General features: G+C 45.1%; 1 protein-coding gene across 4 annotated transcripts in view; it reads left to right on the top strand.

Annotated features, from left to right (window-relative positions):
• Window positions 1–3,792: 3,792 nt before the first annotated feature.
• The window catches only part of LOC137331097 (protein phosphatase 3 catalytic subunit alpha), a 331,953-nt gene continuing 309,397 nt past the window's right edge, over window positions 3,793–26,348 (top strand). For all 4 annotated transcript variants that reach the window (XM_067994725.1, XM_067994710.1, XM_067994717.1 and 1 more), the window contains exon 1: window positions 3,793–4,037. In XM_067994725.1, coding sequence (XP_067850826.1) covers window positions 3,986–4,037 — 52 coding nt within the window. In that variant the 5' untranslated portion in view covers window positions 3,793–3,985. The remainder of the gene's footprint in view (window positions 4,038–26,348) is intronic.

Below are 26,348 nucleotides of genomic sequence, written 5' to 3'. Positions count from 1 at the left end.
CTTTATTTAAAATAGATAAATCAGCATACTCTCATAGAATCGTATGGCACAGAAGGAGGCCATTCAGCCCATCGTGCCTCTGCTGGCTCTTTGAAAGAGCTATCCAATTAGTCCCACTTCCCCCTGCTCTTTCCCCATAGCCCCATAATTTCTTTCCTTTTCAAGTATATACTCTCAATCCAGGTAATATCTCCGGGGGAGACCAGAACTAGGGGCCATAAATATAAGATAGTCACTAATAAATCCAAAATCGAATTCAGGAGAAACTACTTTACCCAGAGAGTGGTTAGAATGTGGAACTCGCTCCCACAAGGAGTAGTTGAGGTGAATAGCGTAGGTGCATTTAAGGGGAAGCTGGATAAACACATGAGGGAGAAAGGAATAGAAGGATATGGTGATAGGGTGAGATGAAGTAGGGAGGGAGGAGGCTTGTGAGGAGCATAAACACCGGCATGGACCAGTTGGGCCGAATGGCCTGTTTTGGTGCTGTACATTCTATGCAATACCCTGCCTACCTCTGGTCTGCTATGGGGGCATGGCACAGATGTGCTTGTGAGCCAGTTTTGTCTTGTGAATGTAGAATGCACTGCTAGTTGGGATTATCCTAGGTGTGTGTTGTGCAAAGGTTTTTAATCCATAAAGAAACACAATGTTCCCAATGAAAGGAACTGGACCCTGTAAAGTTCTTTTGAAGTTCCTACAACTACTATCATTTTCATACTTAAAATATTTGTTACTCTTCCAGGAGAAGTTGTTTTTGGCTCGAGAGGCAGAATTATAATCGGCTTCAAAGAACTCCAAATAAAATGGCAAAAATCTAAATTTTCTGCTCAGGGGAGGAGAGTTACCGTGAGATTTTTTGTAAATAAAATGTTCACCTTAAAACACCCCCATCCTCTTTCATTATGTTTAAATACACCACTGCTGCAAACTATGCTTCTGTGTACTTTAGAGGGCCCATTTTATGATATTAGATGAGACCTTAAACCGAGGCCCAGTCTGCCCTCTCAGATGGACGTAAAAGATCCCACGGCCACTATTTCGAAGAAGAACAGCAGAGTTCTCCCTGGTGCCCTGGGCCAATATTTATCCCTCAACCAACACCACCAAAAAACAGATTTTCTGGTCATTGTCACAGCACTGTTTGTGGGATCTTGCTGTGCACAATTTGGCTGCCGCGTTTCTTACATCCCAACAGTGACTACACTTCAAAAAGTACTTCATTGGCTGTAAAGCTCTTTGGGATGTCTTGAGGTTGTGAAAGGTGCTGTATAAATGCAAGTCTTTCTTTCATTCTTTTTGATTGTATGTCTACAGGGCAGCCTTGCCTTGTTGGGAATCTGTATCACGTAATTGCAGGCACTTTTTCATACATTAATGAATGGAAAAATCACAGGAAGTGCACCAAAGACTTCCCAATATGCAGCCCTGGTGGGCGATATTCCCAGCCTGGAGTGCGATTTCATAAAATCGGCCCTTGCAATAAAAGTGATGGAATGTTGGGTAAAACTGCAACTTAAACGAAGGCAAGTCCACGTCTAACGCATTGGCCCCAATTATCATCTCCGTTACACCCAATTAAATGGTGTGGAGATGCCGGTGATGGACTGGGGTTGACAATTGTAAACAATTTTACAACACCAAGTTATAGTCCAGCAATTTTATTTTAAATTCACAAGCTTTCGGAGATTTTCTCCTTCCTCAGGCAAACATTTGCCTGAGGAAGGAGAAAATCTCCGAAAGCTTGTGAATTTAAAATAAAATTGCTGGACTATAACTTGGTGTTGTAAAATTGTTTCCAATTAAATGGGTGCACACAGGGCATAACGAAACAGAACAATAAACAGAGACTGCTGATATCCGATCTCTGCCTATTCTGCACCTGATGTGTATTCCTGCCAGCCATTTGGATCAAGGAAACAAGATCTGGCCAGAAAGGGGAGCACAGTTACGATGTTTCTTCATTGATTGCTACCAATGCCCATGGACAGCGGGTGCCAGGAGGGCCAAGACAGCTGCTGAACGGAGGCTTTTAACATTTAAAGGGCCAAAGTGCAAGTTTGGCAACAATCTAAAAATGGTTTCTTTTCAGCTTTTTCCTATTCAGATTATTTGCGACCATTTAGTTGCTGATGAGGCATTGCACCATTGGTTCTGGCATTTCGATCATTTGCGGAAATGTGAAAAATGGGTTTCTCCATAAGAATCCTGCAATTTTGATGTTTTCAGGAGGAAGTGGAGAAGTGACTGAGGGATAACAAGAAGCAAAGGAGGACAGCCATTGCGTTCCCACCTACAAACAGCAACAACAACAACTTGCATTTATATAGCGCCTTTAATGTAGTAAAACGTCCCAAGGTGCTTCACAGGAGCATAATCAGAAAAAATTTGCGAGCCACATAAGGAGACATTAGGACAGGTGAGCTTGGTCAAAGAGGTAGGTTTTAAGGAGCATCTTAAAGGAGGAGAGAGAGGTGGAGAGGCGGAGAGGTTAGGGAGGGAATTCCAGAGCTTAGGGCCCAGGCAGCTGAAGGCACGGCCGCCAATGGTGGAGTGAAGGAAGTGGGGGATGCACAAGTGGCCAGAATTGGAGGAGTGCAGAGATCTCGGAGGGTTGTAGGGCTGGAGGAGGTTACAGAGAGAGGGAGGGGCGAGACCATGGAGGGATTTGAACACAAGGATGAGAATTTTAAATTTGAGGTGTTGATGGACTGGGAGCCAATGTAGGTCAGCGAGCACAGGGGGTGATGGGAGAACGGGACTTGACATTTTCCTGGATTTATCCAAGGAACTCATTGGCCTTGATTCACCTGGAGGGCAGTGCCAGAATTGTGCCGACTGCTATAATCTGACCCCAACACAGACAGGGCATCGCCAATAGCCATGAAGATCACTTCAGCCGTTACCTTTTATGCTTTGGGCTTAGTGCAGGCATGTTTCACATGAAGGTCGTTGGAGGGGGGGGATACCTTGGAATAAGCTGACACCCATGAACCAGGGGGTTGAGGTACTGTGTCACGCCCTCCATTTACCTCCTGGTTGAAAATGGCATTTCCACATTGGGTTTCCGTTTCCTCATTTCCCCCCCCCCCCCCCTCAGACTGGCTAAAGGCTGCCTGGGTCGAAATCCCTTTTGAACCTTACTAAAGGCTGTCTGAATGGTTTAGCCACTGACCCTCAAGTGGCCTCAGCTTGAAGTGCTCCGAATTGGGTATCTGCAAAGCCCACTTCTACTCAAGGGTAAAACCTTAATGAAAAAGTATCTGACAAATTTTATTTTTTGTGGGGGGGGGGGGTGCGGGTGCAGTGAGAAAACACAAAACAGCTTCACATTATTTTCATCGCAGTGACAGCTGCCTGTGACGAAGACGAAGGAGGAAGCCTCCGAAAGCTTGTGAATTTAAAATAAAATTGCTGGACTATAACTTGGTGTTGTAAAATTGTTTACAATTGTCAACCCCAGTCCATCACCGGCATCTCCACATCCTGAGCAAGAAGGCACAGGATGGGAGCCACTGTCCCCAGTGCCAAGTCAAGCCAAGCCCAACCTGTCTGGAGAAGGCCAGTGATTGATGGACAGGCAGTGATTGATTGACAGGCAGTGATTGATTGACAGGCAGTGATTGATTGACAGGCAGTGATTGATTGACAGGCAGCACAGCCCCTTAAAAGGTGGGGAAATCACCCAGCGCTGTCCGAAATAGAAAAGGAGAGGGCCGAGCCAGCCAATCGGGTGAGGGGGACTGGGAGGTGGAGGCGGGACTTCCTGCCCGGAGTTAGGTTGTGGTGTTGAGGATAGTGTGAGAGCGCGGGGACAGGCGGCAGATTGACTGTAGCTCGGGAGGGAATCAGAGGGACGGGCGGAGCGGCCGGGCTCTGTGTGCTGGGATTATTATTATTGTTATTTTGCCCCTTTTCTCCCTCAGACATTCCCCCCCCGCACCCCCCCCTCCTCCATTACTTGTGATTAGATTTTTATGTGGAAATGTCCGAGAAGGACCCCAAGCAACACTCCACCACCGACAGGACGGTCAAATGTGAGTAAACGGCCGCTGATTGCCGGAGGGAGAGGGGAGGGAGAGGGGGGTTTGAAGCCGGGGCTCGGGGCTCGGGGATCCGGCCTTTGTGTGGGGTGAGGCGGGGAGCGCTGGGGTGGAAACGTCGTTCCGAGAGGAACTCTGGTTAAAACAGGAGGGAATAAGGAGGAAGTGGCGAGAATGTGGGTGACATTTGGAGCTCGTTCAGTGTCGGGGGCCGGGCTGGGCTGTCAGGGGAGCCCGGGCTCGGTGTGGGGACTCCGGCCCTGAATCCCTGCCCTGGGCTGGGCTGTCAGGGGAGCCCGGGCTCGGTGTGGGGACTCCGGCCCTGAATCCCTGCCCTGGGCTGGGCTGTCAGGGGAGCCCGGGCTCGGTGTGGGGACTCCGGCCCTGAATCCCTGCCCTGGGCTGGGCTGTCAGAGGAGCCCGGGCTCGGTGTGGGGACTCCGGCCCTGAATCCCTGCCCTGGGCAGGGCTGTCAGAGGAGCCCGGGCTCGGTGTGGGGACTCCGGCCCTGAATCCCTGCCCTGGGCTGGGCTGTCAGAGGAGCCGGGGCTCGGTGTGGGGACTCCGGCCCTGAATCAATGCCCCGGGCTGGGCTGTCAGAGGAGCCGGGGCTCGGTGTGGGGACTCCGGCCCTGAATCAATGCCCCGGGCTGGGCTGTCAGAGGAGCCGGGGCTCGGTGTGGGGACTCCGGCCCTGAATCAATGCCCTGGGCTGGGCTGTCAGAGGAGCCGGGGCTCGGTGTGGGGACTCCGGCCCTGAATCAATGCCCTGGGCTGGGCTGTCAGAGGAGCCGGGGCTCGGTGTGGGGACTCCGGCCCTGAATCCCTGCCCTGGGCTGGGCTGTCAGAGGAGCCGGGGCTCGGTGTGGGGACTCCGGCCCTGAATCAATGCCCTGGGCTGGGCTGTCAGGGGAGCCCGGGCTCGGTGTGGGGACTCCGGCCCTGAATCAATGCCCTGGGCTGGGCTTTAATACATTTGCCGCACACACGCCCGGCCTCAGACCGCGTCTCCTTGGTGTAAAAGCCCCGGGTTGGGATCGATTAGAAATTGTCTCCGTCTGAGGAGCAGCGGCTCGGGATTGTAGCGAATGTTGTTACTGTTTGGCGAGAATCGCAACATTGTGACGGGGAGGGTTCGATAATAGAGTGAGATTTGTTACAGTGAGAGATTGAATTTAATTTAGTTACATTGTGTGATTTTATTTAGTTACATTGTGATTTTATTTAGTTACATTGTGATTTTATTTAGTTACATTGTGTGATTTTATTTAGTTACATTGTGATTTTATTTAGTTACATTGTGATTTTATTTAGTTACATTGTGTGATTTTATTTAGTTACATTGTGTGATTTGTCACATTGTTACTGTCGGTGCGAAGGTTTTTTTGAAGCCGAGCTGAGCCCGGGTGAAGTTGGTTTGAGGAACGAGACTTGAGCCCGGTCTCGATCTGCTCGCCCACGTTGCAGGTTTTTTTTTGATCTCCAATCCCGGCAGGTTGCTGTAAACCTCCCCCTGGGGAAGGAGCAGGCCCCGCGCCTCCCCGTCAATGGATCGACTGGTGTGTTGATGTGTATAAAATGTCCGGTTTGTTTGAGGTATTTCCTTGCATTATTTTCTCTCTCTCAGCCGCCCGGATCCGCCCCCGCGCCTGTGTGCAAACACTTTGCATTTTACACACCATCATGTGGAGCTGATTCTGTACCGAGGGGGAACCGCGACCCCCGGGACTGTCTCCAAACCCCGGCCCCGGGGGCGGGTTTGTTGATTGAAGTTTTGATCGGGGTCGAGCCGCCGCCCGCTCACTTTGGGAGAAATGTCAACAGATGTCCCCGCACCTCACCGTCCGCAACTCCGCTTAAAGCAGCTCCTCAGTCAGAGCCGCTGCTTTCCTCGGGATCTCCTCCCACCCCCTCCTTATACCTCTGGCTGCATGTCCCGGAGGTCCCCCCGTCCCCCCCCTCCCCCCGGGGGGGGGGGTGCCTGACAGTGGGGTTCCCCGGCGTCCCCTCCCGGGGGGTGCCTGACAGTGGGATTCCCCGGAGTCTTCCCCCCTCCCCCCGAGGGGGTGCCTGACAGTGGGATTCCCCAGAGTCCCCCCTCCCCCCGAGGGGGTGCCTGACAGTGGGATTCCCCAGAGTCCCCCCTCCCCTGCTTTATTACACATATGACACTTCACATATACTGTGGCATTCCCCAAGGAATGTGGCAAATGACAGCCCAGGATTTTCCTTTTCTTTCCAACAACAGCTTGAATTTATGACGCGTGGGTAAACTTTCCAAGGCGCTTCAGAGGAGGGTAATCAGATTAAAAATCAGTCTCGAGCCAAGAGAGGGAGATTGGGGACAGGTCACTCAAAGTTTGATCAAAAGGAGGGTCTTAATGGAGGCGAGAGAGGTGGAGAGGTTTAGGGAGGGAATTCCAGCGTTTAGGGCCTAGGCAGCTGAAGGCACGGCCGCCAATGGTGGAGCGATGAAAATCGGGGCATGCTCAAGGCAAGAGTTAGTGGAGCGCAGAGATCTCGGAGGGTTGTAGGGCTGGAGGAGGTTACAGAGATAGGGAGGGGGTGAGGCCATGGAAGGATTTGAACAGAAGGATGAGAATTTTAAAATCGAGGCGTTCCCGGACCGGGAGCCAATATAGGTCAACGAGCACAGGGGGTGATGGGTGTACGGGACTCGGTGCGAGTTAGGATACGGGCAGCAGAGTTTTGGATGAGCTCAAGTTTACGGAGGGTGGGAGATGGGAGGCCGGTCAGGAGAGCATTGGAATAGTCAAGTCTAGAGGTAACAAAAGCATGGATGAGGGTTTCAGCAGCAGATGCGCTGAGGTAGGGGCAGAGACGGGTGATGTCATGGAGGTGGTCTAGGTGATGGAGAAGATATGGGGTCGGGAGCTCAGCTTAGGGTTAAATCGGACGCCAAGGTTCCAAACAGTGGTTTAGCCTGAGACAGTGGCCAGGGAGAGGGATGGAATTGGTGGCATGGGAGCGGCGTTTGCGGCAGGAGCTGAAGGCAATGGTTTCGATCTTCCCAATGTTTAATTGGAGTAAATCTTTGCTCATCCAGGAATAGATGACGAACAGAGGCAGTGGAGGGGTCGAGAGGTAGTGGTGAGGTAGAGCTGGGTGTCAGCAGTGTATGTGTGGAATTTGACGTCATGTCTTCGGATGATATCACCGAGGGGCAGTATGTAGGTGAGAAATAGGAGGGGCCAAGGATCAATCCTTGGGGGACCCCCAGAGGTAACGGTGTGGGAGTGGGACGAGATTCTCTGGCTACGACTGGGTAGGTAAGAGTGGAACCAGGCGAGGGCAGTCCCACCCAGCTGGAAAACGGAGGAGAGGTGTTGGGGGAGGCTGGTATCAACCATTTCAAAGGCCTCAGCCAGGTTGTGAAGGATGAGGAGGGATAGGTCACCACTTCAGCCACAGAGGATGTCATTTGTGACTTTGAGGGCTGTTTCTATGCTGTGGCAGGGGCCGAAACCTGATTGGAGGGGTTCAAATATGGAGTTACGGGTAAGATGAGCACAGATTTGGGAAGTGACAACATGTTCAAGGACTTTGGAGAGGAAAGGGAGGTTGGCGATGGGGCTGTAGTTTGCCTCCATCCCTCCAATCTGAAAACAAGTAAGCAAACACCAACACTAAAATGTGATCAGTACTATGGACAGTGTTATTAGTCTGCAGTGACTAGGTTCAGCAATGGGATCGCATGCCCCATTCTTCCTCTCCCTCATCCCCAGTTCCTGATCTTAATTCTGCTATTCTTGTGTACCTCCTGGTGACAGTTTTTAGGCTGGGAGCAGGTCACCTGCCTGCTCTCTTGTTTAAGGAGAGGTGAATGACCTATGCAAGAAAATAAACCCAGAGGAACTACTTTTCAGCAGCACCTCCAAAACCCACCACCTAGAGGGACAAAGACGAGGGCAGCAGGCACATGAGAACAACACCTGCACATTCCCCTCCAAGTCACACACCATCCCGACTTGGAAATATATCGCCGTTCCTTCATCATCGCTGGGTCAAAATCCTGGAACTCCCTTCCTAACAGCACTGTGGGAGAACCTTCACCACACGGACTGCAGTGGCTCACCACCACCTTCTCAAGGGCAATTAGGGATGGGCAATAAATGCCGGCCTCGCCAGCAACGCCCACATCCCAACATTGAATAAAAGAAAAACTATTTTCCTCCACCTCTGCCCCAAGAAAGGCCAAATTAAAACATCCTTTTCAGACACCTGCTGACCACGTCTACAGTCCTTACCAATTTGGCCCGAAAGGACTGACTGACTACGTTGCCTCTCAGGCTGTAACCCACTACAACACTCACCCCCTTGCACCACGGACTCCCAGTGTAGCGACACAACAAAAACTCTGCCCGTTTGACTCCACTTCACTTTCTACAGTGACCTCTCCCTCCCCTCCCCGTGACGTCTGTCTGGCAAAGGAAGGAAAGGGCTTGTATTTATACAGTGCCTTTCACAACCTCAGGTCGTCCCAAAGCGTGTTACAGCCAGTGAAGTGCAGTGCTCTGGACAAGCACTTCTCTCTACTTTTTGAAAGTTATACTGTAGCTCATGTGACTTTCAGCTTGTAAAATAAAATTCTGTTGAAGAAAAGGCTAAGGGGGAGTTCCTTCTGAAATATAAATCTAACAGAAGATTAATACATGGAAAAAAAAATCTATGAATGGAGTGTACACCTTTTACTTGTTAAATTAATGGATTATATGTTGTGGACTTGCTGAATTCATTATTTGAAACGTAACCTTAAGCAAAAAGAACCAAGTGCTTTTGAAATGAAATTGCTTAATTCAAGCTACAGGATAATTTGAATTTATTTGAGCGAGAAGAGACTTTGAATTGATGGGAGTAACCAATCACTAGTAATTATTTTACAAATCTGCTGTCATCACATCACTGTTCTTAACCTTTCTAGTGAGAATGTCCTTGCACATGTGAGTAATGTCTGGGTAGTGACACAAATGGATTCTGAAGCAAAACAGCTCCGGTGAATTTTGCTGTTCACTTTTTAGTTTTTAAAAATTACCCGAGAGTCAGTGGCTGGAAATGGTGTGACGTTAAGATGTTGTAAATTATTTTCTGACCCCCCACCCCAATTGTTGCCTTAATCTCACTGCAGTGTGTTCAGTGTATCTGGCCAATATCATGCATGTGGAATAGGAATTTATACCAGGTACGTGATACAAGAAGTCTGGTCAGAACAACTTTCCTAAACGCCATTGGCTGTCGTGGGGCGGGTGGGTGGGTGGGGAGAGCAGTCTGCTTGTTTACAGCACCAACTGTAACCATAGCAATAACTGTTTGCTTCATACCACTTTGCTCATTATAAGAAGTCCAGTGCAAAAAGGTGAGTTTTATATATTGCATTACTTGTAACAAAACGCCATAAAGCTGGAACGCGGATGGCACATGAATGGGATAGGCCATAGAAGATGATGTAGGTTACTCTCCGAAAGGCAAGTTGCATAACTTTCTCATTCACCTTGTCATTAAAAGAGTAAACATTGTATCTGACCACATTTAGTGTGCAGATTGTTTCTTGACTAATTTACGTTAATCACCATCATGAGTGGTTAATCGTCTTGTGTGAGTGTATTCGCAACTGACATTTGCCGTGCAATGTTCATTACAATTTGTGAAAATGGAGAGGAGCTGGGTAGCAAGTGAGGAAAATGCTGCCTGGTGCTTTGGGAAAACCCTCGTCTCACCTTCTATATTCAGAAGGAAAATAAGTGATTGCTATTGATGATGAGTAAAGTTATTGTCCTGGCCAATAATTATCCCTCAACCAACATTACGAAAACAGATGATCTGATCATTATCTCATTGCTGTTTGTGGGACTTCCCTGTGCACAAATTGGTGCTGCATTTCCTACATTACAACAGTGACTACACTTCAAAAGTACTTCATTGGCTGTAAAGTGCTTTAGGACATCTTGAGGTCTTTTCAAAAAAAAAATTCTTTATCTTTGACATATCAATTTTTTAAGAAATATATTGAGTTGTTTTGAAGACCATTGTTATTGATTTACTTCAGTTTGCGTTTCCTCACAAAGCATGATATTAAAGGTAAGTCTTGCATTGGACAAATGCAATGTGGAAGTGAGGTTTTATCTTGATGCCATGTATGCTTTCTTAAAACTGCACCACACCACAAACAGGCCCTTTTGTTTCACCCCAGTTGCTAATATTGTGATCAGATTGAGACTGACGTGCTACTTCTGCTTTATTTTAAAAAAAAACTTTCACTTGCAGCACTTTAGAAATTCTGATTGTTGATGACTCCAGCTCTGTTACTGGGTCAAAATCAGGCACAAAAAAGGTCAATCATCTCTTTCATAGCTTTAATTCTGGAAGAGCTACTAGCCTTGACATGGTTAGTCTCTGATTCTCAAAGTTCTGCCTGTAGAAAATCAGGGGGTGAATTTCCTTTGTGGGAAGGGGCAATCATCAAACATAACTTCAGCAGTAGAGGAACATATGAACAGGAGGAGGCCATTCAGCCCCTCGAGCCTGTTCTGCCTTTCAGTTAGATCATGGCTGATATTGGCCAGATACATTGAACCAGTGGACGTAGTGTATTTAGACTTCCAGAAGGCATTCGACAAGGTGCCACATAAAAGATTATTGCTCAAGATAAAGAATCACTGGATTGGGGGTAATATTCTGGCATGGGTGGAGGATTGGTTATCTAACAGGAAGCAGAGAGTTGGGATAAATGGTTCATTCTCGGACTGGCAACCAGTAACCAGTGGTGTTCCGCAGGGGTCGGTGCTGGGTCCCCAACTCTTTACAATCTATATCAACGATTTGGAGGAGGGGACCGAGTGTAACATATCAAAGGCTGCAGATGATACAAAGATGGGAGGGAAAGTAGAGAGTGAGGAGGACATAAAAAACCTACAAGGGGATATAGACAGGCTGGGTGAGTGGGTGGAGATTTGGCAGATGCAATACAATATTGGAAAATGTGAGGTTATGCACTTTGGCAGGAAAAATCAGAGAGCAAGTTATTATCTAAATGGCGAGAAACTGGAAAGTACTGCAGTACAAAGGGATCTGGGGGTCCTAGTGCAAGAAAATCAAAGTTAGTATGCAGGTTCAGTAGGTGATCAAGAAGGCCAACGGAATGTTGGCTTTTATTGCTAGGGGGATAGAATATAAAAACAGGGAGGTATTGCTGCAGTTATACAAGGTATTGGTGAGACCGCACCTGGAATACTGCATACAGTTTTGGTGTCCATACTTAAGAAAAGACATACTTGCTCTCGAGGCAGTACAAAGAAGGTTCACTCGGTTAATCCTGGGGATGAGGGGGTGGACATATGAGGAGAGGTTGAGTAGATTGGGACTCTACTCATTGGAGTTCAGAAGAATGAGAGGCGATCTTATTGAAACATATAAGATTGTGAAGGGGCTTGATCCAGTGGATGCGGTAAGGATGCTTCCAAGGATGGGTGAAACTAGAACTAGGGGGCATAATCTTAGAATAAGGGGCTGTGGAATTTGCTGCCCCAGGAAGCTGTGGAAGCTACATCATCATTAAATAAATTTAAAACAGAAATAGACAGTTTCCTAGAAGTAAAGGGAATTAGGGGTTACAGGGAGTGGGCAGGAAATTGGAAATGAATTTAGATTTGAGGTTAGGATCAGATCAGCCATGATCTTATTAAATGGTGGAGCAGGCTCGAGGGGCCGATTGGCCTACTCCTGCTCCTATTTCTTATGTTCTTATGATCTGCATCTTAACTCCATCTACCCGTCTTGGTTCCGTAACCCTTAATACCCTTACCCAACAAAAATCTATCAATCTCAGCTTTGAAATTTCCAATTGACCCCCAGCCTCAACAGCTTTTTGGGGGAGAGAGTTCCAGATTTCCACTCCCCTTTGTGTGAAGAAGTGCTTCCTGACATCACCCCTGAACGGCCTAGATCTAATTTTAAGGTTATGCCCCCTTGTTCTGGACTCTCCCACCAGAGGAAATAGTTTCTCTCTATCCACCCTATTAAATCCTTTAATCATCTTAAACACCTCAATTAGGTCATCCCTTAATCTTCTGTATTCTGTGTTCCTGCCCATCTGTACCCTGATGTGTATCCTGCCAGTGCCACTCAGGCTATTTTGAAGAAGCTGATACACTGGAGGTTTTGTTTCCCTTGGGGCTATATAAGATTATAAAAAGCGATTAGTTTATTTTGGTGACCTAATGCAGTTTACTGGGTTCTGTTTTTAAAAAAATAAATAAATTTGAAAGCACAGCCTGCTGTGTGCTCTGATACTCTGTAGATTAGATTGTTGTGTATACAATACAAACACTTGTAAAATTGCTTCAAACAGTGAATGTACCTATTCTGGTGCGAGTACCTTTTTTATTGTCTGTCTGGGACACTGATTCAAATCCAGCCGATACTAATGGGATGGAATCTCGTCTGTCAGACAGCTGTTGGTGTTATTCTGAAATAAATATAAAGAACCAGAGGTGACATGAGGAAACATTTTTTTTACACAGTGTTACGATCTGGAATGCGCTGCCTGAAAGGGTGGTGGAAGCAGATTCAGTAATAACTTTCAAAAGGCAATTGGGTATAAACTTAAAGGGCTATGGGGAAAGAGCAGGGGGAGTGGGATTAATTGGAATAGTTCTTTCAGGGAGGCGGCACAGGCACGATGGGCTGAATGGCCACCTGTGCTGTCCCACACTATGATACTAAATGAGTCTTAATCTGGCCAAGTTGAACAGATACCAGTCCATGGCAGAAAATTAGCTGTAATTGGAACAAGTTGGCACCAAGTTTGGCAATCCAGTGGTTAGGGAAACCATGTATGATTTGATAGACGGAGGAGAGAAGAGACTTTATTCTCCGTTACACCATTCAACAGCAAAAACAGGATAAAAATAAATGTGCCCTATTAGCAACCTTCAATGAGAGTGCATCCCATTTGTACAGGCTACAAGGATGATGGATGTAGGGAAAGGGGGAAATCTCACTGGTGCAGTAGGGATGTTCTTCTGAAGGTGGGGCCAAGGTACATTGGGATGGAATCGCTCCTGCTGGAGAGAACCGGTCAGGAATTGGTCCCTTTTTTATATTTTACACTGGATACGTACCAGGAGGTTTCAATAAACGGGAACTGCATTTCTTGTACTTTTTTATTCCAAGAATTTTGTGAATAATGAATGAATGCTCGGTTATGAATAATTTTGAAGAACTAGAGGGGGAGATGGGGAGAAATGTTTTTTACGCAGCGCGTTATGATCTGGAATTCACTGCCTGAGATGGCGATGGAAGCAGACTCAATCGTCCCTTTCAAAACGGAGTTGGATAAATACTTGGGAAAAATTGGCAGGGCTCTGGGGAAAGAGCAGGGGAGTTGCGACTAATTGGACAGTACTTTCGTAGAGCAGGTACGATGGGCCGAATGGCCGCCTTCTGTGCTGTATTGTTTTATATGTTGTCTGTATTCGACTTTCACTTTTAAAAAAAAAAAATCAGTGAGCTTACCTCTTCTAATGTGATTACGATCATTTCTGTGGGGAATTAGGGGTGGAGAGAGACTTGTCTTGCTAGTTTTGCTGCAAGGTTGAGTATGCTGTGACGCTGGGAAGGTGTGTAGCCATAACACGGCCAACAAGGGGAGGCACATTAGACTGTGACCTTTTTGGCTAATGCTGTTACACTGTCTGTGATAACTTCACTTTCCAGGAGTTGCTGTCTTAAATGTGAGTGTGCCCTGCAAGCCTTCCAGTTTTTTCATTATTGAAAGAGATGTGATTTTAACATTTTAAATCAGGGTCAGAGTCCTGTTAAATCCAATTGGTGTGTGTTTCTGGGTTGCCTCCTGTTGGTCTTGATTATTTGTTTATTTATCTATTGATTGTGCTGTCACTTGGCCACACAATGGTTGGGACTGTAAATCATAGACTCAAACAGCACAGAAGGAGGTCATTTGGCCCATCGTGCCTGTGCTGGCTCTTTGAAAGAGCTATCCAATTACTTCCACTCTCAGCACTGCAGATTTTTCCTTTTTCAAGTATTAATCCAGTACTGGTATCCATGTTATAGAGAGAATATAGAGACATTGGAGAAGGTGCAAGAAAGATTCACAAAGATGATACCAGAACTGAGGATATACTTATCGGGAAAGACTGAACAGGCTGGAGCTCTGCTCTTTTTTCTGGAGAAAAGGCTGGCGGGTGTGACCTGTTAGAGGTTTTTTAAGGTAATGAAAGGGTTTGATAGGGTAGTCATGGAGTAAATGTTTCCACTTGTGGGGGAGTCCAAAACTAGTGGTCATAAATATAACATAGTGACTAATAAATCCAATAGGGAATTCAGGAGAAACTTCTTTACCCAGAGAGTGGTGAGAATGTGGAACTCACTCCCACAAGGAGTAGTTGAGGTGAATAGTATAGATGCATTTAAGGGGAAGCTCGATAAACAGATGAGGGAGAAAGGAATAGAAGGATATGCTGATAGGGTGAGATGAAGGAGGGAGGGAGGAGGCTCGTGTGGAGCATAAACACCGGCATAGACCAGTTGGGCCGAATGGCCTGTTTCTGTGCTGTAGACTCTATGTAACTGAACGTAATTCCCTTTTGCAAGTTATTATTGAATCTGCTTCCACCACCCTTTCAGGCAGCGCATTCCAGATCATCACAACTCGCTGTGTAAAAAGATTTCTCCTCCTCTCCCCTCTGGTTCTTTTACTGGTTAGCTGAAATCTGTGTCCGACCCTCCTGCCAGTGGAAACAGTTTCTCCTTATTCACTCTATCAAAACCTTTTTATAATTTTGAACCCCTCGATTAAACCTTCTCTGCCGTGTTGCCTATTTCTGCATTTTGTTTTTCTTTCAGCTGGAGAAGGTTTTCCCGCCTTTTCCCTACTGTTCGTGGTCACAGGAGTGAACCTGCACTGCCTGAGAAACTGGGTTGTTTTGTGGGAGGGTGGCAGCATGGAGACATTGGCGGTTTGCTCTCTGACCACCTCCAATGGTGGCTTGGAGGGGGGAGCAGGGGCACTGTTCTAATTTTTGCATTTATCAAATCCAACTGCCACAAATACTGTTAACAGTAGAAATCTTGTTTGATTTTGTGTGTTGGAGAGTGGCAGCAAGCTCTGATCCTACAGTTTGCAGGAGCCACTGGTGAACAGTTGGGTGATCGGTTTAAGGGTTGGGACAAGGCAGAGCTTTTACTGACTGGGACAATGCGTGCATACGCTGTCAGTAAAACATTGTCTCAAACAATTTCTACAGCGCCTTTTAATGTAGGAAAAAAACTTCCAAGGTGCTTCGTAGAAATATCAGGAACATTTGGATGCTAATCCAAAGGAGGAGATATTTCATGTCCACCTGAGGGAGCAGACGAGGCCTCGGTTTAACGTCTCATCCGAAAGACCTCCGGCCGTGCGGCGCGCCCCCGGTACCGGCCGCGTGGCGCGCCCCCGATTTTGTGCTCAAGTCTCTGGAATGGGACTTGAACTCACAACTTTCTGACTCGGGTGTAGATGAGCACCAGGCGTTCCCATTAGATTGGATGGAAATGACAGATTCCACTATGGGATAAGTAGGGTTCATGTGTAAAATATCGCATTGTTCATGAATAGTGCTGTAGATTTTTGTTCACTGCCTTCTCTGGTTCTATGGAATCGAGCCCAACAAAATTGTGTAATTTAAGAAAAAGCACTGTGAACTTAGCAAAGTTGCTGTGAACATGTGCCATTTGCATCTTGCCTGAGCGGGAAAGGGGATTGTTTTCATGAGTAGGACCAAAAGACAACAGTGGAGAAAGAACTTGGATTTATATAGCATCTTATCCTTAGGATATTACAAAGTGCTTCATGTGCAATGAAGTACAGTCACTTGTGTAAGATACATGGCACCCAATTTACATACAAGATCCCACAAACAGTAAATGAAATGAACGACCAGAGAACCTGTTCCCTGTGGTGTTTGTTGAGGGAGTATTTTGGCCAGGACACTGGGCTTCCCTTCGAAGAGTGCCACAGGATTTTTTTTACCTCCACCTGCACGCATAGAAGGTCTTTTTTAAACCTGTATCTCATCCAAATGATGGCACCTTCAGTACTGCAGCACTCCCTCAAAACTGCACTGGAGTAATAGTAAATCACTCAACCAGATCACAATTTTAAAAAACTCTTCAACCCTGTAATGTATCATTGTGCATGTGTGCTTTAGTATATTTATGTTCATAGCCTGAAAAAATTTAATTTTTGACTGCAAAGATTTGAAATTTGATCAAAAGCCCTGAACAGTGGATGTCCAAAGGGACTTAGGGGTTCAGGTACATAGATCATTGAAGTGTCATGACCAGGTGCAGAAAATAATCAAGGAGGCTAATAGAATGCTGGCCTTTATATCTAGAGAACTAGAGTACAAGGGGGCAGAAGTTATGTTGCAGCTATACAAAACCCTGGTTAGACTGCACCTGGAGTACTGTGAGCAGTTCTGGGTACCGCACCTTCGGAAGGACATATTGGCCTTGGAGGGAGTGCAGCGTAGGTTTACTAGAATGATACCCGGACTTCAAGGGTTAAGTTACGAGGAGAGATTACACAAATTGGGGTTGTATTCTCTAGAGTTTCGAAGGTTAAAGGGTGATCTGATCGAAGTTTATAAGATATTAAGGGGAACAGATAGGGTGGATAGAGAGAAACTATTTCTGCTGGTTGGGGATTCTAGGAGTAGGGGGCACAGTCTAAAAATTAGAGCCAGACCTTTCAGGAGTGAGATTAGAAAACATTTCTACACACAAAGGGTGGTAGAAGTTTGGAACTCTCTTCTGCAAACGGCAATTGATACTAGCTCAATTGCTAAATTTAAATCTGAGATAGATAGCTTTTTGGCAACCAAAGGCAGATATATGGAGTTAGATCACAGATCAGCCATGATCTTATCAAATGGTGGAGCAGGCACGAGGGGCTGAATGGCCTACTCCTGTTCCTATGTTCCTATGTAACATACAACAGTAAACATACTCACGGACAGCAGGTGAGTTCACACCATTACTTGTCACAGCACATCTGTAAACAAGAATTCCCTACCAGTTACTGGGAAGATCTTTGGATGAGTTAACCCATACTGCTGGTGCCTACTCCCCCAGATTCTGGTTTGAGTGTTGATGATAATGAGAAGGTCATCTGAGAATAATGCAGATTATAGACCAGGGCTGAAGAGGAATTAAAGCCACATTCTGCCCTTGGTTTGTTTAAAGAGCAAATTACAAAGTTATCTTGATTTTGTATGATAATGTAACTTTTACTAGTAACGCTTAAATTGATCCCTCTGTTCCCACAGTACACCAGTAAAGAACTTGCGTCTATATATTGGCCATCATGTGCTTGGGACGTCCCAAAGTGCTTCACTGCCAATTAATTATTTTGTGTTCCAGTAGTTTTGTAGGTGAACATGGCAAGGTCTCAAACAGGAATAAAATGAAATGAATAACCAGATAATCTGTTTTGGTGTTGGTTGAGGGAGGATTTTGGCCAGGACGCTGGGGAGAATTCCCCACTCCTCTTCAAATAGAGGCCATGGGATCTTTTGCATCCACTTGAACAGATCAGATCTCTGTTTAAGATCTCACCTGAAAGATGGCACCTCTGACAGTGCAGCACTGCACTGAAGTGTCTGACTAAATTATGTGCTCAGGTCCTGCAGTGGGCTTTTGAACCTGCAACGTTCAGACTGAGGTGAGAGTAGCAGAGTTTGGTATTCATAATATGTCATCGATTGCTAACATCCTCCAGACCTTGTTACATTTTTTAAGTCAGACCATGTATTTGATCCTAATGGGGGTTTAATATTTTCCAAATTTTTTGTTGTAAATATGTTTAATAATGAACATACTGCATCTATCGTACCATGGTCTATCTGGAATAAAAAGTTGATGTGGTAGGTTGATGTTAAAATTCGTATCCTTGATTTCAGATCCCTCCATGGCCTCGCCCCTCCCTACCTCTGTAACCTCCTCCAGCCCTACAACCCTCCCAGATCTCAGCGCTCCTCCAATTCTGGCCTCTTGCACATCCCCGATTTTAATCGCTCCACTATTGGTGTCCGTGCCTTCTGCTGCCCAGGCCCTAAGCTCTAGAATTCCCTTCCTAAACCTCTCCATCTCGCTACCTCTCTTTAGTCCTTTAAGACACTCCTTAAAACCTACCTCTTTGACCAAACCTTTGGTCACCTGTCCTAATATCTCCTTATGTGGCTCGGTGTCAGATTTTGTCTGATTGCTCCTGTGAAGCGCCTTGGGACATTTTACTACATTTAAGGGTGCTATATAAATGCAAGTTGTTATTGTAATCTTAAAATCTTACAAGTATGTGGATTAATTGGTATGAATTTTTGCTGAATAAAACCTAGAGAGCTCAGTGGTTCTCTTTAGCAGGAATTTAGTTATTCATGTGTCTGTTCCAAAGAAATGAGATTGGAGGACATCCCAAGTTACTAACGGTCAGAATAATATACTAGGCATATTAATCGATTAATCGATTTATACCAGTGCATCCATTCCCCCCACTTTTTATTTGTCATTTTTTAATGCCCATTCTATTGTCTGGGTAGACCTTCCAATAAATATTTTTTTAAAAACATAAAGCAATGGAAAAAATGTTCTGAAATTTTGAAGGCATGGAGTTGGATGTTGCTTCAAAGCCAGTGTAGGTAGGAAAATTTGGTAGGGAAGTGCCAGGAATGAGCACAGCTACCACTTTTCCTCTGAGGATTGGAATTCCTTGAGCATTTGAGACTAATTTCTGAGCAGAGTTGGGGTAATTTTTGAAGTGTAATTTTTACACTTTATAAATTAAAAAAACTAGAGTTTCATGGTGAATTTGAAGCTTGGCACATTTTCATGAGTAATTGTACAAAATACAGTAATAATGCTACATAATAGAATCATAGATTACAGCATGGAAGGAGGCCATTCGGCCCATCGAGTCCGCGCCGGCTCTATGCAAGAGCAATCCAGCTAGTCCCACTCCCCCGCCCTTTCCCCGTAGCCCTGCAAATTTTTTCCTTTCAAGTACTTATCCAGTTCCCTTTTCAGTAGACCGTGATTGAATCTGCCTCCACCACCCCCTCGGGTAGTGCAGTCCAGATCCTAACCAATAGACACTGGAGTGGCTTTTAATTTTAATTCTAAAGCAAGCTTACCTTTTGCAGGGACCTGCAGCACTGATGTACGATGGTTGCTCTGTACCATCATATGGGCAGCACCTTCCAGGGTCTTAGATTTTGTGAAACAACACATTTTGTTGCATGACAGAACTGCTGTGTTTGGCTGTTATTACTGATTCAGAACGACTTGATATATTACTGCATGCTTTAGAATTTTGGTTTTCTGCAGAGATTTGATGAACCACCAGTGTACAATCATAGAGAAAGTTTTGATTATTTTTTAGCTGGTATTAACTATTTATTGGACAAATGACTAGCGCCTAATTAGTGGAAACCGTTTTGTCTCAAGTCTGCGATTATCTCCAGGGGTCTTTGATATATTATATATATTCTGACACATCATCTTGTAAGCCAGCATGCTCTTATAACTGCTGCTGAAGTCCAAGTTACCCATTTTTAATGCTAAGCTCAGTTATGCTAATTTTAATGCCATTGCTTACCTGGTCAGCTCCCATCTTTGACCCTCTATAAATGTCAGCTCATCCAAAGCTCTGCTGCCTGTGTTGTAACTCGCACCAAGTCCCGTTCACCCATCACCCCCTGTGCTCGCTGACCTACGTTGGCTCCTGGTCCAGCAACGCCTCGATTTTAAAATTCTCATCCTTGTGTTCAAATCCCTCCGTGACCTCACCCCTCCCTATCTCTGTAACCACCTACAACCCTCCTGAGATCTCTGCGCTCCTCCAATTCTGGCCTCCTGCACATCCCCAATTTCCTTCACTCTACCATTGGCAGCCGTGCCTTCAGCTCGTCCCTCCCTAAACCCCTCTACCCCCTCTTCTCCTTTAAGATGCTCCTTAAAAGCTACCTCTTTGACCAAACTTTAGGTCACCTGTCCCAATATCTCCTTTCGTGGCTCGGTGTCAAATTTTGTCTGATCGCTCCTGTGAAGCACCGTGGGAAGTTTTAATACGTTAAAGGCGCTATATAAATGCAAGTTGTAGCTGGGACTTTAATGGTGTGCGGGCATTTTTCCTTTTTATATTGTTACCCCCCCAGCGCGCGCCCATCACTTACCTCTTTAGGTTCCTGTGCATTGTGTCATTCCCTGAGAAAAGGGGAAATTGTTGCCCTGTTTATGATGCTCAGGAACTGGTCCCTCAGAATTGCAGATTGTTTATCCCTACATTAAAAACCACCACTAGTTGAAAGTATAACTTTTGTGTCTCACTTGGTGTAGATTTTACAGCACAGAAACAGACCATTTTGCCCAACTGGTCCAGGCCAATAGGGAGATTTAATAGAAGTGTTCAAAATCATGAAGGGTTTTGACAATAAATAAGGAGCAACTGTTTCCAATGGCGGGACGGTCGGTAACCAGAGGACACAGATTTAAGATAATTGGCAAAAGAACCAGAGGGGAGATGAGAATTTTTTTTTTATGCAGCGAGTTGTGATGATCTGGAATGCGCTGCCTGAAAGGGCGGTGGAAGCAGATTCAATAATTTTCAAAAGGGAATTGGATAAATGGTGAGAGCAGGGGAGTGGGACTAATTGGATAGCTCTTTCAAAGAGCCAGCACAGGCACGATGGGCCAAATGGCCTCCTTCTGTGCAGTATGATTGTTTATTTATTTGTTCACTGTTGGATATGAAACAATACTGCCTGCTGAGGAAGATCCTATTGGGAATCCATTGAATAAAGAGAATGTCCATATTATGATCATGCTTCAAAAGCAATTTCTCAATGCGATTTAATCTCTAATGCGATTTGCAGAGGGACTAATCTGCAATTAAAAGATTTATTCTACAGGTCACCTCTGTATGGACCAGAAACAATTGAGGCAGCTTTGCAGTCCATGGGTAATCATTGCAATCTTAGGAGTCTTGAAAGCCATTTTGAAGACAGTTCAATCTCGAGGGCACTTTTTATTAATGACGTGTGGGCCAGTTACCTCAAGTTGAGGTAGAGGCACTTGAATTCCTAGCTCAGTAAGAGGAACTTCTTTATCAAGGCTTGATTAGCCAAGAAACCTAGTATTGAGCTAAATAGATTTTCCTTTGGAGTAAAGATATGTGGCCTCTGGCCTCTGTACCTTTCCTCAGAATGGGGGTTGAAGAAATTGCTGCCTCTTGTTCCTGATGTTTTGCCCCTCTCGCCAGTTTGGTAACACCATCTTTCCAGTTGCCAGCTGTGGGCAGCACTCTTGCCTCGGAGTCAGAAGTTCGTGGGTTCAAGTCCTATTCCACAAACTTGAGCACAAAATCTAGGCCTACACACCAGCGCAGTACTGAGGGAGTGCTGCACTGTCTTTCAGAGAGACATTAAGCAGAGGCCCTGTCTGTCCCCTCAGGTGGACGTAAAAGATCCCGTAGCACTTTCTGAAAGGGAGCGGGGGAGTTCTCCCTGGCCAATATTTATCCCTCAACCAACACTTCAAAAAAAAAAAACCCCCAAATTCTGGTCATTATCACATTGCTGTTTGTGGGATCTTGCTGTGCACAAATTGGCTGCCGTGTTTCCTATGTTACAACAGTGACTACACTTCTAAAGTGCTCAATTGGCTGTGAAGCTCTTTGGGATGTCCTGAGGTTGTGAAAGGCTCTGTATAAATAAGTATTTTCTTTCTTTTACTAACCTACTCGAAGACTCTGTGTCTGCCCTGCCTTTGCATCCTTCGGGATAGGTTGCTGGTAGATTTTGAGGTGCATTTTTTGAGGTGTACAGTGACAAGGCAACATTTAGTTACTGGAGGTGATGAATGGTAGTCACGAGGGTTATATTAACCCATCAGTGAATATGTGTGACTGATTTGGTGAGGTAGGTGAATGCGGGTTGAGCAGTAAAATGAACTGTGGCAGAGCCTGAGAGCTGGAGAATTCCAGAGCTATATGCTCATGTTACTTGTTCCATCAACCCAAACCTCCAAGTGGCAAATTGAAGTGACAGAGTATGATGCCCATATTTGGTTTTTGCCAAATACTGAGTGTGTGTACACAACAACTTGCATTTATATAGCGCCTTTAACATGGTAAAATGTCCCAAGACACTTCTCGGGAGTGTTATCGGACAAAATTTGACATGGAACCACATGAGATATTAGGACAGGTGACCAAAAGCTTGGTCAAAGAGGTAGGTTTAAGGAGCGTCTTAAAGGAGGGGAGAGAGAGAGGCAGAGAGATTTAGGGAGGGAATTCCAGAGCTGAAGGCACGGCCGCCATTGGTGGAGCGAAGAAAATCGGGGATACACAAGAGGCCAGAATTGGAGGAGAGCAGAGATCTCTGAGGGTTGTAGGGCTGGAGGAGGTTGCAGAGATAGGGAGGGGCGAGGGCCATGGAGGGATTTGAAAGCAGGGATGAGAATCTTAAAATCGAGGTGGAAGAGAAATAATAGGCCTTAAAATCAGACCCTTTGTTTTGAGTTTCAATCTAAATGAGCTAATGATTGTCAAAATGCTGACCTGTGTGACTGATACAACTCCGTAGTGAAGTTCCATTCTTTCCCTAACACATTCTTTGCCCCCTCTGCTTAAAAATAAAAAGAAGTGCAGTGTCCATCGATGGGGTTAACACATGGTCTATGCAAGGATTTCCAGCATTGTTCACTGCCAGTGTTGGCCAGCTTTAATGTAAGGAAATACTAGTTAGACGCTGTATGGAAATCGAGTGATGCAGGTCACGGGGAGTTGAATGAGATAACCTATATAACGTGCGTCTTTCATTATTAAAGGCTGCAGATATTAATAGATTCTCTTCCAGCTTTTAGGATCCTGAATGCTGTGAATTAAGAAATGTTCAGTACAGCTGTTTAATTCCAAATACTTAAGTTATCAGCAGATGCGCGTAAAGAGGACTTTCATTATTAAGTAGGCCAAAGCCTTTATTTTTGATTATTGCACCGTGAGCTGCTTCGAGCAACTGAGAATAGCATTGGACTAGTCGTGCTTTTTGGTGTGGTGTGCCTACGCTCTTGTGAAATCTGAGTTTGTTTTGGTAGTTTCAATTCCAGTTGGCCTTGGACCAATAAAATAAACTACCAGATGAGTTCTGCAATGGTAAAATGAAAAGCCTTGTGTGCAGCATGCATTTCCTGTCACAATTTCCCCATCACACTTCTTCATTAGGAGCAGGAGGAGGCCATTCAGCCCCTAAAGCCTGTCCCAATTAGATCATGGCAGATCTGTATCTTAACTCCATCTACCCACCTTGGTTCCCTAACCCTTAATACCCTTACCTAATTAAAAAAAAAATCTATCAATCTCAATTCTGACATTTTCAATTGACCCCCCAGCCCCAACAGCTTTTTGGGGGAAGAGAGTTCCAGATTTCCACTCCCCTTTGTGTGAAGAAATGCTTCCTGACATCACCCCTGAACGGCCTGGCTCTAATTTTAAGGTTATGCCCCCTTGTTCTGGGCTCCCCCCACCCAACCAGAGGAAATAGGGTAGACAGAGAGAAACTATTAACTCCTTTAATCATAAACACCTCAATTAGATCACCCCTTAATCTTTTATACTCAAGGAAATACAAGCCTAGTCTATGGAACCTGTCCTCGTATAACCCTTTAAGCCCCAGTATTATTCTGGTGCATCTGTGCTGCACCCCCTCCAAGGCCAATATATCTTTCCTGAGGCGCGGTGCCCAGAACTGAACGCAGTGCACTAAATGGGGTCTAACCAGAGCTTTTGCTGATGCCCCTATTTTAAATCTGAGCTTCCTCCCACTCAGCCCGACTAATGCCACAGATGATTGACTCTTATAACTGAAAGAAAACATCTTGTTTTCTTATCAGTACGTTGGGATTTACAAAATGAATGCAGCATTGAGTTACTAATTATTCTGCTTTTTTCTAAAAAAAAAATCCTGTATTTGTTTCTGGTTTTGTATACCTGCAATGTTCGGTCAGGTTTATAACTAATATTTGTTTTATTATTTTTTCTATTTCTCTCTTTACTTATACTCCTTAGATGAGATCAGGTAACCCGTATGTGTTGACTATATGCTGATCACATGTGACTTGCATGAGGCTTAGAATTTGGCTTTGAACGAGTTTGATCAACTCCGTCTACATTGAAGTCTATCTAGTTCCTAAGCTGATCCAGATCTGGTACTAAGCCAATAATGAGTCACTATCTCTGTCACTGGTGCTGTGTGCTGATGTAATATGTTTGCCAATATAGTGGTGTTCCTGGAGATTTCCTAGTTTTGCTTTGGTTGCTGCACTTGTCACACAATAGTGTGGGAACAAGTTTTTAAAGAAAATGTATGATGTGGCAAAACACAGTTGGAATCTCAAAAATTGAAAGACCAGAGAGAACTTTTGTATCCGATCTTTTGAACTATTTGATGTATCGAGAAACTTGCATGCATTAAAAGTTTGAAATATTGAGATTGATGAGGTAAATGGCATGCACAGAACAGCTCAGGATTGGTTTGGGAATGATCTGCAGGATTCATACTGTAACCTGTTAGTTAGTCTCAGTCCAGATGGTTTGTACTGTAGTGTTCATAAAAAAAAGGAACGTGGTTGACTTTGAAAGCAAAGAATAAGTGGTGCAGCTAAAAAATGCCTTGATATATTGAGGGTTTTTATTGATTTTCTATCTGTTAAAATGCAGTGTGATTTGATGCATAGGTTTGTGGTATCACCAATCTTTTGTATCAAAGTTCAATTTATGTGGAGACTCCACAGCAGCTGGCTTATTGCGCCAAATCTTCCTGGCGAAATAACGGCATGGGCGTTGGGGGCTGAGGTGGGATGTCCTTCTAATCTTGTTTGGTCCTTGTATCTTCTATAATTGTGTCCTTGACTCCGATCTGATAGTTTGTGAACTTGTCGCTCGTTACATCTTGCTACTTATTAATTTTTGTTATTAATACGGTTTTATCATGTGTATTGTGTGGCATTGCTTACAGGCAAATACTGAACGTTTCTTTTTTGGAAACTCTAGTGCGATATTTTCTTTGCATTTGAGAAGACAAAGCTATCCCTGGGTTGTGCAAGTCATGCACGTGAACTTGTAACCCTTACACCCCTCACTTGTGGAAAGGAATATATGGTGTTGGCAATCTTACTTAAAACCTGAATTAGTGTCTTGTTACCAGTTTATTAATGGCATCTTCAATAGACGCAACCAGGTCACATTCCTGATTTCTGAGTCCAGTGATGTTCCTTAAGGGGAATGATCAGATTAGGGTGTTAATGATAAAGCCTATCCCTTGTGACCTGGCCTCCATTTTCCTGGTCTTGGGTTTGCTTCTTTGTGCATTAGTTTTTGAGTCTGGTGGGTTTGTCTTCCATTCCTCCATGGTGCTGGTGACACAGGATCGTGTCTTGTAGGTGCACTGGGATGTTATGTTCTGACCAACTCTGGGGTCTTGCTTCATTCCTCTAAATCCAACAATCCTCAGCCTCCCTTTACCTAAACCTTCGTTATTGGTCAAGCTCCACTTGTGTCTCCCACCTTATTGGTTGACTGCCTTGTCGATTAAATAAATTGGGCCATTGCTACGGAAGAAAGTAGAGACTGACCGACTCAAACCAGCGGGGACTGGACAGGTGCAGTTTCTTTTAATGTAGACAAACCTCCTGAACGTGACGTTAAACGTCTCTCTCTAATTGTAACCTTTTTTAAAGTGCTTTTTTTTTAGGACATCACTCGTGTTGCCATCTTGTGCAACCTGTAATTATCTAATCTGTACGGCAATTGAGCTACAGTCGTAACCCTCTTGTTTGCAATTCCCATTTTAATGCAACCATTTCTTAAGTCCAGTTTGTTTCCCTGAAAGTTCATTTTTATTGCAATTTTCGCTTATGTGCAAGTGTGTCGTGCAGAAGTTCCACTTTAATGAGACTGGTCACCTTTGGACCAGAGGCTTTCACCACCTCCTCGGTCTGGTTGGGTGCAGTGGTCAACTTGCCAAAGAGCCGGATTGATCTGGTTCCCACCCATCTGTCGGCGCGTGGGTGAGGGAGAAATGGACGTCTCTCTTATCACTCCCCCCAAAGATGGCTAAATAAAAACAGTGCAGTGACTTGTCACTGTGCGAGAAAGCAGATGTTTTGAACAGTTTGAAGGAATTGAGATGTCAAAAGCTAATTGCTCAGAAACATGACATTCCTGAGCCTGGGGTT

Source organism: Heptranchias perlo, chromosome 1 (assembly GCF_035084215.1).
Source record: "Heptranchias perlo isolate sHepPer1 chromosome 1, sHepPer1.hap1, whole genome shotgun sequence".
Taxonomy (NCBI): Eukaryota; Metazoa; Chordata; class Chondrichthyes; order Hexanchiformes; family Hexanchidae; genus Heptranchias; species Heptranchias perlo.
The sequence above is the reverse complement of the archived record's forward strand: the minus strand, read 5'-3'. Positions and strand labels throughout refer to the sequence as shown.